The sequence below is a fragment of the Cajanus cajan genome, chromosome 4 (genome assembly GCF_000230855.2).
Source record: "Cajanus cajan strain Asha chromosome 4, NIPB_CcT2T_4, whole genome shotgun sequence".
NCBI lineage: Eukaryota > Viridiplantae > Streptophyta > Magnoliopsida > Fabales > Fabaceae > Cajanus > Cajanus cajan.
This window is the reverse complement of record NC_138520.1, coordinates 77,743,042-77,755,359: the sequence shown is the minus strand read 5'-3', so window position 1 is coordinate 77,755,359 and position 12,318 is coordinate 77,743,042. Positions and strand designations below refer to the sequence as shown.

Below are 12,318 nucleotides of genomic sequence, written 5' to 3'. Positions count from 1 at the left end.
CATGCATATGTAAGACCACGATATCCAAAATCAAGTTGTATACATAATATATCACCCACCTATAAAATTACACTAGGTAAGATGATTATTTTCTTCTTTTTTTATTTTCCTGACAAAAAGGTTATCCTTTCCCTTCAATTTAAGAAAAAGTTGTATATGTTAATTTTATTTAATGTTTTTAGTAACCCCCTCCAAATAAATAAATAAAACTTATATAAGAACTTTTCAAATTTTTTAATTGAGATGATATTTCTAAATTTCTTATGTCTCGATTTCTTATGGTGAAATAACCAATTTTAAGAAAGTAATATTATTATTTATGCATTAAATTCTTATAATGAGTTATACATGAGGAAAAATAGAAAGAGAAGAGAGAAATACGTGATAACATAGATGATATGATTAAAAGATATTAAAAAAATGAATGTGTAAAAATTGTTATAAAAATATGTTATAGAATAACACTATTCAATTTTGAATGCAGCAAATATAAAAAAGAAAATCATCATAGTGCCTTCTTTGCAACAATTGTTATACGGAATGGTGTATAACCTACCACATCAATTTGCCTTTAAGCACTTTGGATTCATCAGGTAAGATTTCGTTTTATATCCACATCCTACCAACTACAATATTTGTCACTACACAATAAGCAGATAGGAGAGGGAATGTGATGCACAATTAAGATTTTAGTTACTGCCAAATTCCTGCCCGAAAGTCAAGAGAGAATCCAAAGCTATTAATTTGATTTTAGACGATCTTTATGTTGCAAAATCAAATTTAGTTACAAATAAAATTAGACTAAAATGATTTAAATTTGAAATTTTTTAGTTAAACTTAGTATAAAAATCTTACTCTCCGTGCAAAAGCTAAATTTTTTTCTTTTACTCAATCCTGTTTTAAGAACAAACTTGATTTTACTAATTTACCTAAAATATCGAAAAGGATTTGAATTAAGTGGTTGGATAATGATTAATTCGTTTAAAACTGGAGAGAGAGAGAGAGAAGATTTTTGAACCAAAGCACATTTTGGATATTAGATATCCAAGTGAGAGAAGGGATGAAAAAACATTTTAACATAAACGCATGTTTTGCACCGAACTTTGAATCTTTACAATACAAGTAAAAAGGGGTTGAAAAAAATGAATGTTATAAAGGACTAAGAATGTAGTTAAGATTCTTGACCAAATTGTATACACTTCAAAATATGCATCTATTATGTTGGGAAAAACACTCAGGATTCAAGCAGCAAAAGGAATGCCTTCCAAACTACTGCTATATATATACAGAGGTTACAATTCTTGGATCTGAACTTTCTACAATTATCACAAATTGAAGAAGAAAAAAGAAACAAAATTACAGTTATGAATAAGTTCATCATCCACGCTTTAGGTTAGGGGGAGTGAAAAGGAAGTCCAGTAGAAAAGTCACCTCAGCAGAATTAGTGTTGATTCCACTCTCTCGAGAAACAAATAAATACCATGGACAGAAAACACCCTCAGTCACGCTGCTTGCCTCCAAAAGAATTCAACCCAAGTCCACAAACCAACCAAACTCCAAAATCCTATATTTAAATTCCTACACATCTATTTGTCCTACAGTATTCTCTTCCTATGCCTAATAATGCCAGGTTCTAATCCAAGCCCCATCGTACCGTTGCCACCCACAATTTCCACCATATATGCTTGGAAAAACCCTTCGGATGCAGAAGTCACCAGGGATTCAACTCTAAGCAGAAAATGAAATTATGCTCATGAACCAACATTAGTTGCAACTAGCAATTAGTCACGTCACATACTCCCATCCTAAGCAAGCCGATGCTGGCGCAAAGCCTTACCAAAATGAGGTTGCATCAATCGGACATATAGACCATTCTTTGCCACCAATGTATCATGCGATCCCTCCTCCACTATCCGTCCTCCATTAAGCACTACAATATTGTCCACATGCCTCATCATTGCAGCTCTATGTGCTATTAAAATGGTGGTCTTGTTTCCCATTATTAGCGTGTCTAGAGCCTCTTGCACCACTCGGCTAGATTCGGATTCAATTGATGAGCTAGCTTCATCCAACAATAAGATAGGGGCATTTTTCAACACTACCCTTGCAATTGCAATTCTCTGTTTCTGTCCTGGGGTTAAGTCAACACCTCTCATCCCAACATGAGTGTCATAACCATGAGGCAAGCTGCTAATGAAATGATGAGCATTTGCTATTCTTGCAGCCTCTTTCATCTCAGCTTCCGTGGCATTATGCCTTGCATATATAATGTTTTCCCTTATGGTTGTTGAGAAGATAATAGGTTCCTGCTGAACAAGGCCAAGGTGGCTCCTCAACCATCTCAAGTTAAAGAGCTTTAAATCCCTCCCATCCAGTAAAACTTGACCAGCGACTGGATCATAAAATCTCTCAATCAGAGATATTATAGTGCTCTTTCCTGACCCAGAAACTCCCACAATAGCAACTGTTTGTCCCCCACTGACTTTGAGGCTAAAATTGCTCAATACTAACACTTCAGGACGAGATGGGTAACAAAAATCAACATTTTTTAACTCAATGCTTCCATATACATTGGGTGGCTTCAATGCAGAGCTTTCATCAGGATCAATATTGGGAACACGATCTATAATTTCAAACACTGATATGAGAGATTTCCGCCGTTTAAGTATGTAAGGAGCCAATCCAAAAGGCTCCACAAGTGCAAATGTCGCAAATGAGAAAACCATGTACTCCTTGAGTGCAGTAGATATATCCATGTAACCACGTTTTATACATATTGCAGTGTACCAAAGTAGCAGGGCATTACAAGCAAAAAGTAGAAACTGTGAAAAGCCAAATGCAAAACCAATTGCCATCCCATGAAAAAAGCTCTGCTTAAATATCTTCTTTAATTGCAGCCTATAGAGCTCCATTACCTTATTACCAGCACAAAAAGCCACAACAGTGTAAATATTTCTAACTGCATCTTCAAGAACCAAAGATGCCTTTCTGTGCATTTCCTGGATGCCCCTTGAAAATCCAGCAAGCCAAAATTTCTGCAATATTCAAGCAGACTGCAATTAATATGACTTTTATGAAGAAGATTAAAGTAACTCGACCAGTCTCCTATTATTCTTAGCAAGCTTTAGCAAGTCATTCGTTAATTCACATAATTAAAAGATCAATAAAACAGAATCCCATTGTATTTCACAGATCTCACTTTTAAAGATCAGGTCCATTAATTAAATAACACTCAATGAAGTAAATTAGACTTCCACAATGATTGACAGTGAACTCAATGCCAATGCGAAAGGGTGAACTAGCATTCGTTCATGTTATCATTGATGCTACAAGGAAAAAATATAACAAAACATTTATACAATTTCTTTCCAAGGACAAAATGTTGAATTTGATGAAGAATAAAATTAGTCATAAACACTGCCAAATTAAGCTCAGTTTAGATAAATAATATTAGAGTATGCTCTGTTATTTGTTGTTTTATGTAGTGCTACGCTGTAAGCTAACTGTCAACTAACTATTAGGTTTCTGTTAATATTCAGTTGTAACCACCCTAGAAACTGACAGCTGGTTTCTGTTATAATTCAGAAGTGACTAAGCAGTGGGTTACTGAGAGGCCTAAAGAAGTTTATGTAACACTCATAATATACTGTTTTTGATCCCAAACCATAACCTTAAATTCTCTCTCTCCCTCCTTCCCTCTCTCTCTCCTTTTGTTTATGAATCTACTCTTATCCTAGCTGCACTAATAACAATTAATAAGCTAACCAAAACATCTATATTATAGTTATATTTACTGCAAGGACATGGCTATTTCAACACCAATGTAAAAATAATCACAACAGAATCCATGTTGAATTTTCATGCAGGAGCAGGACACACAAAAATGAATCTAAAAAAGGGAGACTTGGTGCATCAGGCTCCCACCAAAATGGGGTCTGGGGAGGTAGGTCTAAGTAGCACTACCATACCCCTATAAGCAGAGAGGTGTTTTCAACCAACAACTTAAGCTTTTGGGATAGCTGAGTCATGACAATGGAAAATAGTTATATTTCAGCATGTGCAAACCTGGGCAATGGCAGAAACACACAGAATTGGAAGGGTTGCAAAAGCCACAAGTGCTAACCGCCAGTGCAGCAAAGCACCAATTAAAAGACCAACAATAACTGCAGCACTGTCCTGTATAAATATGGATAGTCTGTTGCTAAAAGCAGCTCGTACAAAAGTAGCATCATTGGCCAATCGCATGGACAAATTGTCAGCACTGTTTTCCTCATCATCAAACCATCCCACCTCATTGCGTAGCATGGCTGCCATTATTACCGAAACAGATTAAGTAATGTTCAAAATTATAAAATTTTTAAAAGAAAAATACAGCGAAAGAGGAGTTATGAACCTGAGAACATCATTCTCCTAACTCTTTCTGTCATTTTCTCTCCCATAATACCAAAGTAGAAATGCTGTAAAAAGTTGGCAACTACTGTCACAATACCCATACAACCAATGATCAAGCACCACTTGTCTACCTCCTGTTCTAGGTGATGATGGTCATCAATTCTATAGTAAGCTGTCACCACAAGACCGATAACATAAGCAAGAAGGGGGTTGAAAGAACCAAAGATAGCAGCACCTATGCTTCCTAACACAGCATAAAGCCACTCAGCAAAACTAAGCTCAGCCAGCTTCTGCAGTGATGGTGGTTTTCGATGCTGTGCACCCTTTGTTTCTTTCATTTTAACTGAAACATCATCAGAATGACTATGTGGTCTACTGAAAGTCTGGGAATGAGAGCGTTCACTTTTAGGATCAGATGTTAAAAGAGGTGAAACAGGGGATTCTGGATCAGAATCATTTGACATTTGTTGATGCACAGATTGAACATCAATCTTGGGTAACTCTGGCAATCTCATTTCAAAACTATCCTGCCTTCTTATTGATGGCTCCTTATCTGCTGCATCCAATGCCTGACCATTTTCCAGCATCTTCTCAGGTGGTGGGCTCCTGACTTTTGGTGATTCTTGCATATTAAAGGCGGCATCTGAAAGTCGGGATACATTAGAAATTCTCTGAAGAGAGGGAGACTTCATCATTTTAGGGGATGATGGTTCTTTGAAGCTATGACTGGAAGAATCCTTCTCAATTTGGAAGGCAGCAGTTTCCTTGTAGTTTCGAACAGGCATCCTGGTGATCATTAAAATATCAGTGGGGAAACCTTAAACATTATTCAAACAGAAAATATTAAACGCTGTAGTTCAATGGTCATTCAGATGCACTAAAGAAAGTAAATTATTATTCTAAGAAATGATGATTTTCTTAACAAAACCTCATCACTTTCATAATCCCAATATTTTTAAAGAGATTCATTTTATATCATGGGTAGACTGACAAACAATAATGCATAGCAAAGGAAAAAGTGTAATTTGTTATAGTATTTGACCTCTTGGGAAGTTTTGCTGCCTCTTCACATCGAAGAAGCTCCGCATATAAGCCATCCAGGGTTAATAATTCATCATGAGTACCCATTTCAACAAGCTGACCTTCCTCCATAACAGCTATATAGTCAGCATTCCTTATGAGACTAAGCCTTCGAGCAATTATTATTGTTGAGCGTCCCAGCATAAGCAAATCCAGAGCCCCCTGAACAGCCCTCTCAGCCTCAAAATCGAGTCCACCAGTAACCTCATCAAGCAGAAGAATTGATGGATTTAGAAGCACAGCTCTTGCAATAGAAAGTTTTATTTTCTGCTCTTCGGTCAAAGCTAGACCAGCCCTGCCAACCTGAAAGCCAGGAGCACCAGTTTTGGAAATTAAAACTTGACTGCCACTTAAAGGAAACAATTAAAAATATTACTCAAAAGGAACATGATCATGTTATGTTAATCAAGCTTTACCTGTGTGTCATAACCTTTCTCTAATGAGCTGATAAATGTATGTGCATGAGCTATTTTAGCAGCCTCTTCAATTTGATCCATAGTGGCATCCCTCCCATAAGCAATGTTGTCTCTTATACTCAAACTGAGCAAAGCAGGCTCCTGAGTGACTAAACCTATTTGGCTCCTCAGCCATTCCAGTTTCAAATTCTTGATGTTTTCACCATCTAAAAGAACTTCTCCTGAATCACAGATAGGCAAATCAATTTAAATCTGCAAATGATCAATAGAGCACTTTGAATGCAATAGTAAAATTATACCGTGAGGAAGGGAAAATAATTACCTAATGTAGGATCATAAAAACGCTCCATGAGTGGAATAATACTACTTTTTCCTGAGCCATTTCTGCCAACAAGTGCTACAGCTTTCTTAGCAGGCACAGTGAGATAAAATCCACTCAAGATAGGGATTTCAGGACGAGATAGATAGCTGAAATAAACATTCCGAAACTCTATATTTCCTTGCACAGAATCAGGAGCAGTGCCGTCATGATTAACAGATGAGGATGACCGGCTTATCATCTCAAATAATCTATAAGCAGCTATTCGTCCCTGATCAAATGAGTAGAAATTTGTCGCTGCTTGATTCAATCCCCTGAATAAAAGTAACAAAAATTATGAGTAAATAAAACAACATATAATAAAAATATATAGTAGGGAATAATGCTCACAGGCCACTTAGAATTACAGCAAAAAGAGCTGTTATGATTTCACCACCATGCGCTTTTCCATGAATAACCAAGAATCTTCCAACCCAGAGTTGTAATGCACAAGAACATATTGCAAGCCCGTATGTAAATCCCAGACCAAGCCCTTGAACAAGACTTATTAATATACCATATCTAAGAGTAGCTTGCAGTGATGTTGCATATGAATACTTGGCCAGAGTTTCATTTGTAAATGCATATAATGTCCTTATATAGGAAACTGCCTGCAGCACAAGAAATTATCTACATTGAGAATCAGTGGCACTAAACACTTCACCAAATAAAGAGAACTTCACCATTCTTATGGGTACCACTTCATCAAATTCAATATATTAAAGAAAAAATAAAGATAAAACTGAAACATTTCTGATCTTACTTATAAAACAGAGCAATCATATTCATTTCTTCCAACTTCAGAACTATAAATTGTCAGTGTAATTTTAAATAGATAAGGTAGTACCATTGAAATACAACAAAGAAGATACAGCTCTTTTAAATTCGTCTATATGTCTATTTCATACATAAACACAAGAAAAGAAACTAGGAAAGTCTTTGGTTCAATATAACACTGAATTAAAATTCAAACAATAAACAACCTGTTCAGCAATGCTAGCTGCTTCAGCGTATGCATCTTGGATATTCTCTGCAAGCCTATGGAGGAATATATTCGATATTCCTCCAGCAGCAACAATAAATGGACCTGTGGCTAATGTTAGCAAAGCAATCTGCCAACAATTGATAAGACCAATGACAAGACCACTGAAAAATGTAGCCATATTATGAATATAATTTCCAACCTGTATCACCAAAAGCATAATATTATACAACATATGTCAAGAGATATTAACTGAAGAGAAGTTAACATTTTCAAAATGAAGTAATTTATACACATGATTAAAACAAGACATACTTTTTCACTAAGGGCAGACTGGATAAGCAGCACATCGCTTAATACTTGACTCACAATGTCTCCATTATTCCCATACGTATCAAAAAAACTCATATCTTGATTAAGTAGTACTTGAACATATTTTGATCTGATGACAGCAGTCTGCCGTTCTCCCGTCAAAATCCAACATGACACCTCTATTTAACAGGAGTGGGTAGCATTAGTAATGCACTAAGACTTAAATGCTACATATCGTAAAACACATTTTTGATTAATTTCAGTAAACATTTAACTTTACCAATCCAACCAGCAACAAAAACTCCCCCAGCAATATAAACAATGGTTAAAGCAAGCTGCAAAAGAAAAACAAAAGTAAGTTAGCAGAACTGCAGAAGTCCATTGATTCACAAACAGAATGCCTCACATCACAGAACAGAAAATTAAAGATAATTTCTCCTCTGAAATTTCCTCTTTTCAAAATTTCACAAAAAACAAAAGATATACGAAAAGCAGACCAACAAAGAATTTAGAGACATAATTATGAAAGTTAAGAGAAACCATAACAATAGTAGAAAATGAGTAAAACTTCAGCATCCTCATTAATGAAGAGAAAAAGTATGTTCCCCTGACTTTAAGCATTTCATGCTCTTCTATCTCAAAGGTCCCCAAAATAGTAGAAAAACCAAATCAATTGCATGGAAAAAAGCCTTCTAATCCTTCCACACACTCTCCTCCAGGAACTCAAAAGGCCAAACACAAACAGAATGTATTTTCAAGATTTACTTACAATGCAAGAGCCCCAGATAACAGTTAACACAAATACGTAGTTTTATGGCTAGTTATCCACAATAAACATGTAAATGTTATAGTATATAAAACACCCAATAGCTAGTACCCCCTAAAATTGTATTATTGTCTGAAGGGAAACAGACCCAGACACAATATGGCAATTTACAAGGAATCTATAAAGGGCTATAAATAGAATGTATCTACATCTGATAGTAAAAAAAGCAACTACTAGCCACTTAAACTGTATAGAAGTCTTCATACAGTTTGACAATTTAAGAAAATGTTATGGATTTATGTAAGCTGTTGCTTGTATGCACTCAATGTGAAAGGATATGTGCCATTATGAAACTAATAATAATATTCTCAATAAAAATACAGGAGTAGGAAGAGTACAATCAACGCCATTTATTCAATATATTAACCTCTTCATTACCTTTCCTTCCTGTTTTTTACTGTCTATATTCTTCACAAGGAGAAACAAAATTGTAATCACCATAATAATAAACATCCTTTTATACAAATCAAAAAGAAAGAATCAGGCAACCACTCAAAAGACAAATTACAACTAGAAGATTCTAAACACCCTATCTGGGAATGAAACTTAAAGTATTTTCTGCCCAATGGGATCTTGTAATTTTTGTTCCATGGTCTTGGGTTGAATTTGTGATTGGGGTTCTGTCATTTAGCTGAAATTTGGACTTGTTATGATATATTTTCTATATAATAGCTGGAGGTCTAAACCTTTGAAGGATACTTTATTCCTTAATCCTTATCCTTGGAGGATAAGTTAAATGTATGAGAAGTAAAAAACTGTAATATTTTTTATTTCTTAATAAAATGATCAGTTTCATGAATTAGGGCAGCAAATTGCATCCAACTGTGTCCTCATGTAATGCAATCAAACCACTAGATGTGAAGTGTGATGCTTAGGTTTCTCCAGGGCAATCCTGCTTTCTTTAATTTTGTACTCTGTCCAAATCCTTGGCAGACAGCAACACAAATCAATAACATCAAAACCCTAAATTATTGGCTGTCTGAATTTTCCCCAAAATATATCAAATGCAAAGCCCTCTTCCCAGGTACTGTCTGCAGCAATCTAACAGAAAAGAAACCTTCCTTAAAGACCCTTCCTATTTTCTGAAAATTGCAAGTCCTGGAACATAACCTCAATGAAACTTCAAATTTTTTTTTTTTAAACTTCAATTCACTCTAGAAAAAGCTAACCCACTTTCATCCTTGTATTTTACAAGATCAGAAATGTTGTAAGCTTGCAATGCGCTCCAAGCAATTAGGTTTAAGAATGTGACAGAGAAGAGAGCCCACTTCCAAGAGCTCAGGCTGATAAGTGGTTTAAATTGTAGCCCCACGACTCAACTAACCATGGAAGACTCACACTTGTGTCAAGTCATCGAGTTGAACAAACTACAGATTACTAAAGTAATGGGATTATTTATGACAAACTGTTAGGAACAGGGCCGATAATCAAAGATGATTTCATTTATTACTACAATATGATACAATAAAATACCTCAAAAGCACTAAAAAATATACAGACTAGTCAAGGCTTAGACGTTCCATGAAAAATTAATTGCACAATTACCTAAAGCAACATTGCACCAATTCAATGCAAGAGGAGCAATTATGAAAAAACAAAGGCTGCATCGCAGCCACTGAAAATAATCAATTTAGAAAAGCAGCCAAGACATTGACAAAATCAGCGGAACTAAACAATTTTCTTGAACTCCTCATTGTCCAATCAATGATTTGCAGAATGTAGTTGGGTAAACTTTCTAATTTCCTACGCAAGGAAGTTCCGCATATTGACCAATGTAGTTCCATTCACAACCAAAAAACTAATAGAACAGTGCGTGCTGTCTAGAAAACAACACAAACAGCAAAAATAGAAGACACATTTTGACATACGTAGCTTAAACCCTAGCAATAACTTCTCCAATCAACTGCTAGCCAAGTGAACCAAATCAAACTATCAGAAATGAACTAAAGCACAAGCTAAGCTTATATGCATCATCATCACCATCATCCCAACCCAGTCTAATAACAACAAAGCTAGTCCATGTCCACGAATTCGATAATTGAACATCTCAACGGCAAAATACCGCCTGAGCCTTAAACAGAGGGGAAAAGCAAATCAAAGGAAAAACGTAGGGTTTGCGCATGAAAATCTCAATCTAACCTCGGTGAACCTGTGAAACTGCTCCTGCGACGTGGAGTTCAGAGGATCCATCCGCAGCACGTGGATAATCTTGGCGAAGTAGTGCAAGTAAATGACGAGCGCGGTGCCGTGCGCCGCCGCGGCGACGGAGCCGAACGCCATGAGGAACCAATCGAAGCGGTCGGCACACGCGAAGAGCTGCGAGAAAGGCACCGCGGCCGGCGGCGGCTCGATCTCCTCCGGCTCCTCCATCTCCTCCTCCGCCTCCACCTGCTGCGACGCGGAGGTCTCGGCGCCGGGGTCCAGGTACGGCGACGGCGACTCCGGCGGTTCCGAAACCTCCGATACCGGCGTGAGCGGTTGCACGTGCGGCGGGGACCACCCGAACAATCCTCTCGATACCATCATCCCTCTCTCTCTCTCTCTCTCCGAAAATTCTCAATTCAGCAGATCCACTCGAAAACTGAGAATCCTTCGCGTAATTTGTTTATTACAACCGCTCCTCTTCGTTTTCCTCTTCCGGCGAACGACGTCGTCCTGGCCTTCGCCGGCCCCGCCGTCGCCGTCTCCTTTTACGGTTTCTCAGACCGGAAACGGTGTTCGGAGAGGGAAAACGCCGGTCACCCGAGGCAGCACGCGAAATTTGTGAACCCTCTCTCGTTATCTTCTTCTTCTGATTTTTTTTTTTGATTTAACGGTCAAACGCCGGCGTCGATGTGCTTTAAGGTATTTTCCTAATTTATGAGTATTTATTATTAATTGGCTAATTAATAATTTATTTGTTATGTGTTTATGCTTTTTAGGGACAGAGATACAGTGAGTGTGAGCTGTGACGACAAAGGCATGCATGCAAAGCTGGAACAACGGAGAAGGGTATTTTGGTAAACTCACGGTCAATGATGATGGATCATGGTTTTTGTGTTGCCGTGAAATTACGTTAGGGTCCTTTTCTCAGAGTCGTTAGAGGCGACACGTGTCATATGCCAGTTTGCCCTGTGAAGGAGCGCACAGATATTTAATTTCGATGTTCCAATTCATGGTGATTGATGAATGTATTTATGTTTTCATTTTTTGAAAATTTATTGTCAAGGTTCGATACTTAGATTTAATGCTTTTGTATATACTAGGGAAAGAGACACGAAGGGTTTCTATTAAAAAATAAAATAAATAGGATCGAATGGTATAAACATAATTTACTTTTATTAATTTAATTTGTGAAATATATGGATCGAATATAAAATATTGTTTTTTAAAATATTCCATTAACCATTATAAATTATTTATTAATATAACTTGTAACCTTAAAATAGTTTTTTTAGGAATAAAATAATTTATTATTACTATTAAATTGAAAAGTTTGTCAATATAAAAAATTACATCATCAAATAATTTAAAAACATTATAAAATAATATTAAAGTTATGTGATTTTTAAAGGAATTATTATAAAAAATATTATATTTAATACATATGAAAACTTTTTTACATTTCCAAATTTATTTTGTTGAAATGTAATAATTTATATATATATATATATATATATATATATAAAGTGCATGTAACACTCACACTTCTACCTGTGGCCATGGCCACTCATACTTTTTTAATTCACACTTTCTCTAAACTTCCTAGTTTAATCATCTTAAATAATGTAATTAATGATTCAAAATATTATTTATTTATTAATTTAGTTTCTTGTTCGAAAATTTATTATAAATTTAAAATCAATGGAGTTTAAACAATTTTTGGTAACTTTTATATTAGATAAAAAAATATTTTACTTTTCTTTTTTTTGTTACACCATATTTTACTTTGTTATTTACTTGTTTATAGAAA

The 12,318-nt window shown here is 35.9% G+C and overlaps 1 protein-coding gene across 1 annotated transcript; it reads right to left on the bottom strand.

Moving 5' to 3' along the window:
• Nucleotides 1-1,189: 1,189 nt before the first annotated feature.
• On the bottom strand, nucleotides 1,190-11,229 carry LOC109812377 (ABC transporter B family member 6). The gene is made up of 11 exons (XM_020376324.3): nucleotides 10,506-11,229; nucleotides 7,821-7,875; nucleotides 7,544-7,719; nucleotides 7,230-7,430; nucleotides 6,598-6,857; nucleotides 6,211-6,521; nucleotides 5,889-6,109; nucleotides 5,435-5,775; nucleotides 4,394-5,178; nucleotides 4,066-4,307; nucleotides 1,190-3,035 (listed from the first exon to the last, which is right to left on the bottom strand). Exons 1-11 carry the CDS (start codon nucleotides 10,890-10,892, stop codon nucleotides 1,806-1,808), a joined length of 4,209 nt encoding a protein of 1,402 aa, XP_020231913.2. The 5' UTR covers nucleotides 10,893-11,229; the 3' UTR covers nucleotides 1,190-1,805.
• Nucleotides 11,230-12,318: the final 1,089 nt, after the last annotated feature.

Excerpts from the sequence above, each read along its gene's own strand:
- LOC109812377 (XM_020376324.3), bottom strand. The coding sequence starts at position 10,892 with ATGATGGTATCGAGAGGATTGTTCGGGTGGTCCCCGCCGCACGTGCAA. Across the intron at positions 6,858-7,229 it reads CAGCTAGCATTGCTGAACAG|GCAGTTTCCTATATAAGGAC; the intron begins GTTGTTTATTGT and ends CTTGTGCTGCAG. Across the intron at positions 3,036-4,065 it reads GTGTTTCTGCCATTGCCCAG|AAATTTTGGCTTGCTGGATT; the intron begins GTTTGCACATGC and ends TGAATATTGCAG.